The 6,315-nt window shown below is 45.4% G+C and overlaps 1 protein-coding gene across 1 annotated transcript; it reads right to left on the bottom strand.

Moving 5' to 3' along the window:
• Positions 1–246: 246 nt before the first annotated feature.
• Positions 247–6,055, bottom strand: LOC140217231 (uncharacterized). Its single transcript, XM_072287613.1, has 3 exons — positions 5,994–6,055; positions 636–872; positions 247–541 (listed from the first exon to the last, which is right to left on the bottom strand). Exons 1-3 carry the CDS (start codon positions 6,053–6,055, stop codon positions 247–249), a joined length of 594 nt encoding a protein of 197 aa, XP_072143714.1.
• Positions 6,056–6,315: the final 260 nt, after the last annotated feature.

Raw genomic sequence — 6,315 nt, 5'->3', positions numbered from 1 at the left:
AGTAGATCAATGGAGGCACTATCGGGAAGCCCCAACCCTGTCTTGAAAGCTCGGCGTATGTGTACTTCGAGCCTTTTCCGATGTTCTTTTTTCCAGTTGAGCATCGCAGCCACGTATGTGATGTGACAGAGTACAAAAGCGTGGACCATTGGCGTTGTCCTCGCTTAGTTCCCTGTGCCTATTCATGATGCGCCGAAACATTCGGATCGCGTTCGCAGTCTTGATCGTGATGCTGTCCAGCATCACTCAGTTGGAGGCGTTACTTTGGATGATTAGTCCTAGAATTCGTATTTTGTCAACCGTAGGCATTCGATTTGCGTCCCTGTCGTGTAACTCTATGCATGGAGTGTGGTGCCTGCGCCAGTCGTTGGACGGGTGCCCTGGTCTTGTGGGGTGGTAGATGAGCAGCTCGGATTTTCTGGAAGAGCAGCGAAGTCCCATGAGGGTGAGATGGGCCTCGGTGACCGAGATGGCTTCTTGCATGCGAGCTTCCAATTCCGCATCGCATCGCTGCCACCGGTGCTCGAGATGGTGACAGCGTCTGCGTGTATGGTGTGCTCCAGGTCGGCAATTTCACCCAGTGCGCGAGAGAGCTTTGTCATCGCCAAGTTAAATAAGAACGGGGAAGTACTGACCCTTGAGGTGTTCCCTTATCGCCCAGTTCAAAGCTCTCCGAGACGTGGTCGCCTATCCGGAGAGTGGCCGTTCGATCTTGCAGGAACACCTTGACGTAGCGGTAGATGCATGTTCCGAGATTGTGGTCAGATATGGCTTTGAGAATGGCTTGATGTTCGATGTTCTCAAAAGCTTGCTCCACGTCGAGTCCTAGTAGCGCCTTGGTGTCTCGTGTGGGGGCGATCCAGCAGACTTTTCTTGATTCGTAGCATAGCGTCTTGCATCGAGAGACTAGGCCTATAGCTGATCATATTGTAGGGGAAGTACTCTTTTTCTTCTACATATTCCGATAGTTGATTCAGGATGACGTGTTCGGCTAGCTTTCCTAGGCAGGACGTTAGTGAGATTGGCCTCAGGTTTGGTAGCCCCAGCGGCTTGCCCGGTTTTGGGATGAGGACCGTGTTGGCATGCTTCCACTCTTAAGGTAGATGGCCGGTTTTCCAGGCTTCGTTGATTTGTTGCGTTAGGAACGTCACCGACCTGTCCTCTAAATTTCGGAGAGCCCAGTTTGTGATATCATCGGGGCCTGCTGCAGAGTTACTGCCGAGTTCGTGAATTGCGAAGCGTACTTCGCTTTTTGTGAAGTCCGTATCTAGCTCTGAGTCTGGGGCACCGTCATAGTTGTTCCTTTGTAAGGTACTGGGTTGCCCCGACTTAAACCGTAAGTACCGTTTGGCAAGGTCTTCTACGAGTGCTTCGGTAGTACTGCTTTGCTTCACGCGGTGTACTAATTTGCTTAGCCTGATCCGTTGCATAGTTTTGGACTTTGTTCCATTTTCCGCGAGGAGCTGTTTTATGAGCCGCCACCCACTCCCTCTGCGTATTTGCCCGTTGAGAGAGTTACAGACTTCGTGCCATTGTTGTCGGGAGAGAACCACGCAGTATTTTTCAATGGTCTTGTTGAGTTCGGCGAGTTTTCTTCGTAGTCTTCTGTTGAAACATTGACCCTTCCATCTGGCTAGAATGGAATGTTTGGCTTCTAGAAGATTCGCTAGCCGACTGTCCATTCTCTCTACCTTAACGACCGTGGTAATCGTTCGTTCCAAGGCTACGAAAAACAAAGAACATTGCTGATTAGATAGTAAACCTACCATCTCAAACAACGCCCTACCTCAGAGAGACCGCGTAATGAATGGGTCTGCGTGAATGTTGACAAACTCCGCTATCTACCTTGTACCAAGTGTTCGAATGTTCTTATACTCCGGCGTTACGGGAATGTTATCGCTGAGGCACAGAGGGGAGCATAGGATCTTGTGCTCAAAGGCAAAAGGCCACAGCCACTAAACCAGCAAGGTAACTATAAGACACATTGTTCACCGCCAAAGTAAGATGCCAAGGCTGCATTAACGAAGTTTGCCGTTTAATGAGGGCGGTTTCCCACTGGCCGGCCACCTTCCATTACTATATCCCTCACTCATCATGAATAGCTTTCACGAGCTCTGATATACAAGCGGTTCCAACGTAAGAATTATTTTTTTTTTCGCGAATGCGCGCCCAGAGGCCGCATACACCTCGCTTTTCTTTCGTAAACTCATTTTTGACGCTAGTTGCCCACCTGTGTCCAACATCACGATTATCTGGCCTCCGCTCTTACCTACGTTTCTACCGTAAAGAACGTTTCGGCGAATACGGACCACCAAGCGGCATGCAAGGTGTGCAACTTGCGAGAACAATACTTACTTCTACTGAAGGAATCTACAGTATGTGTGTGCACTGTGACTCGTGTGCACACTGCATGCCCGTTCTTCACTGGGGGCACCAAACATAAAGCTTAACCACTAGAAGGCCTCTCTGTTGACATCGGCAGTACGGTGACCTCCACATAATTCCGACCTACTTACAGGCTATTGCGTTTTCGTTCCACGCTCCAAAAAACAAGCCCTTTGTTGTTACCCTAATGCAACTTCTCACAGTTATCCCATTTGCTTGGCGTTCCGGGAAACCTCGGCTCATCTTCACTAACCGCTGCAGTACGAACCTTAGGTTAGCATCAGGGCATCCCTGCAAACATTTAGAATGGATGTTATACAACGTTTGTGGTCTATGTAGGTAGCGTTTTGCCGCTTTTTTGTCAAAGGCAAATGTCATATAGCCAAAGCATCTTCATTACCTTGATTTGTCAAATATGCTATAAGAAAAGGCTGTCGAAAGCAGTACCGCATTAAGCCATCAAACTGCGTAAGCATAAAGGTGAGGGATGTAGAAATACGCAAACGTGTGCGTATTGTTGAAAGCGTCAGTTTGACTGCAATAACTAATTTTTTCGCACAATTCGTCGTAATGTCTACCTTTTGAATGAGAGAGCGTTGCTTTGCTGTGAGCAAATAATCACGCAAGTCTCACTTGGCAAATGAAATGTGAGATCTCACAAATGTCTCGAAGGCATTTTTTATCGTACAGAGCTTGTTTTCCTTTAACATGCATTTAGAAGAGTGACTTCCACAGAACACGCTTTACGAAACGCCATTGTATTATGAATACGATGTTATGAAGCAGAAAGCTAGTTATGGCTCACATAAAACATTTTCATGATTACGTATTTTAAATTATCAGTATGTTACTGAGTAATTAATTTTTGAAATGGCTACAATTAGTTTGCACTGTTTTACATATAATTATGCCATCATCTCTTTCCTTTTTTTATGTTCCATCACTGCGGCCCGCAAAACCTAAAGGAAGAGGGGCTTTCTTATTTCTTTTTTTTAATCAAAGCTATAGATGAGCCTTGAGAGCAACTTTTTATAGCTTCTCATTATTAACAGGAGTGTTTCATAACAGAAAAGAAAACAAAGACAGAACTTTATAAGCGAAAGCGCTTTTTAAGAAAGGGCATGTTTGTGAGTTTTAAGGTAATTCTTTGTATGCTCCATTCCTTTCGTTGGCACAAACGGTCGTCATGCAAGACCAATTTATGCTACAAAAATATAGGTTTCTCTATTATCAGGAAAGAGCTTTTCATTGTTTGACAGACAACAAACACCAAGGATAGAACGCCTCCCGAAAAGCGCGTTTATCCCTCGGTAATGTAATCTGCGTCCAAAGTCAGCCAGTTTCATTCGGTTATTTCTTTTTCATCTTTGGCGCGTACTTGCAGGAATCAGTGGATCTTGTAAACAGCGAGTGCGGCACAATGCGAACAACGGTGTAGTGAATGGAGAGCACCGCGCGGTTCATGGGTGCCGCGCTGTTGAAGAATTCATTTGATGGTATCAGAAATGTTCGCGACTTTCTTCGCCAGTTCTAATGCGATCAGCATTGCTTGAATACTTCAGTCACTTTTCGGTCTGCTAGTGTCGCACATCTTTCACGATGCTGTTAAATTGCTGCAAGTGTAATGCACAGCTGCATGCATGGCTGATAAAAGTCGTAACGCCCGCTGTTCTATCAGAATATGAGTAAAAAGTTTACGCCTGAAATAGACGCCTGTGTAATTACGGCGTAGTCGTAGTTCATTCGAAGTCAGATGTGCCCAAAACTCTTAGTCTACAGCGCCAGCGGGACTAAACTGTAGGCGGTTGGGAGGCGGCATTTACTGAAGGGTTCTTCGTAGTTTCCAAAGTTTTACGCGATGTGGCCTGAAGTGTGCTGAAGTGTGTACAAATGCGATTATCATTTTAGGCTATATGGAAAAACCAAGTGAGGGAGCAGCGCGACCAGTCTCACCAGCCGCTACCGCAGCGACCACATTGCTCACTACGTAATGATGACGATGTTCGTTTTGAAGTTGAGAACGCCATCCCTCGGTCGCGTACTTTGGCTCATGTCGCCACGGCTACTATTATTTTCGTTGCACTGTGGAAAGTGCAGTTTACTTTCTCAAAGTGCATTAGAGGTGTCTTGTGACTACATTGCTAGTACCGCCAGCAACTGTGCGCAATCAAACAAACTGTTCTCGCTTCGATAATCAACGCGAGACTCTCCAGTGTGCCTTAAATAGACTGGATGACAGGCCATTTACGGAAGCGAAGATCTTGGGGGCCTGGCCTCATAGTTCATTGGCCCAGAAAGCAGTTCGAGCGCTTTTTCGCTACCTGAGGGAAACAGACTTGAGTGCCAGACTGTAGACATCCTATACCTAAGTTCTCTCTCTCCCTCTTTCACTCCCCATTCCCCTCCCCACGTGTAGGGTAGCAAACTGGACTCAGTCTAGTTAACCTCCCTACCTTTCTGTCTTCCCTTCTCTCTCTCTCTCAAACAGACTTGAGCGATAAAACGCGATAAATTTCATTCCAGAGGGCCTAGTATAGGCATACAACACGATAACTTTAGGGGAGCTGAGTGCGTCGCTCAGAGACCCATACTTTAGCGTCTATAGAGAGATCATTCTAACTCTTCTCAGCGTTTCATGTATCGAAACAGGCTGCTAAATTGTTCCCCATACTAGATTTGTAGTTTTAATAGGCAACGCTTAAGAATTTGCAATGCAAAGACAGAAATTGCCTCGAGTTCTCAATTCTACGATATGAACGTTGTTTATAGTAGTTAAGGAAACGAAAGGTATTCTATATTTGACGCGGCTTTGACATCATTCGAGTCATTCTCAAAAGTTGCTGTTCGCACATTCGTAATTTATACAAGTGTTTCTTACAACAGAAGTCGAAAGCCTTAACTGGTTTTTACGTTAGGTGGCGCTTACGAAGGCGGGAAAAGTTATCGGCGAAATTATCATTGAAAAACCAACTTTGCCTACACCTGTGATTGTGACTACGTTACTCCACAATGCGTATTTGGCCTCCAGACTCGCTGACTATTGCTCTATGGCACAACAACAGTACTTGGCAATTCGGGGTAGGTTTTAGTCTCCTCATAGAATGCGGGCGGTAGATTCTACTAATGTATTTCGGAGGCCGCAAGAGGCAATACACTCTAGGGGACGAGTATGCGCATCGCGTAGAAATTGTTCTTGACACAACTTCGGCGTGTATGCTAGCAATTCTTAGTTTGCATGGTCGCGAAAATAGCGCCAATGACCCAAATAAGGCGTACACAATCATTATTATTATGAACCTGAAACATGCCATACAGCAGTAATAAAATATGCTTCAAAATCTGATGGTTGGCAGAAATATAATGTACAAGGCATCATGGGGCTATTGCAAGCGTTGCTACAATTTCTTTTACATCGAAGCTGACGATTCACAGTAGCCAAGTGGCCGATATATAACAGGTCTGCAAATTCAGAGGAAAAAGTGCACTCTTCTATGTGTAACTATCGTAGGCGGCATGGCATCAGTTTGCTCAGGAACCACTATAAAAAAAAAGTACGTTATGGCTTGCGAGGTTAATAATCCGCAGCCTAAATGTTGAAGACAACTCACCGAGGATAAAAAGCGAACTTTTCTAGCGCCATCTCCTGAAAGCATGTGGGCTTACGGTGCATGTCAGGCACGTTTATGTTCATGTAATAAATTAATGTAGAACAGAATCCCCCCCCCCTAACCACTGTGTAGCCACTGGATTCTTGGCCAGTTCCTTATAATGACCACCATGCTATTACATGTGAAACAAGGAATAAAGCAAACAACAGGACCAACTCAAATGCGAGAGAATGCTGCTTTCGCAATGAATGAAATCAAATACCCCCCCCCCCCTAAAAGAAATAACTGAAGCATGCAGTTTTTCTCGCGCATTAGTTTGTTT

Source organism: Dermacentor andersoni, chromosome 4 (genome assembly GCF_023375885.2).
Source record: "Dermacentor andersoni chromosome 4, qqDerAnde1_hic_scaffold, whole genome shotgun sequence".
NCBI lineage: Eukaryota > Metazoa > Arthropoda > Arachnida > Ixodida > Ixodidae > Dermacentor > Dermacentor andersoni.
Note: the sequence above shows the minus strand (reverse complement) of the source record. Positions and strands in the feature narration are given on the sequence as shown.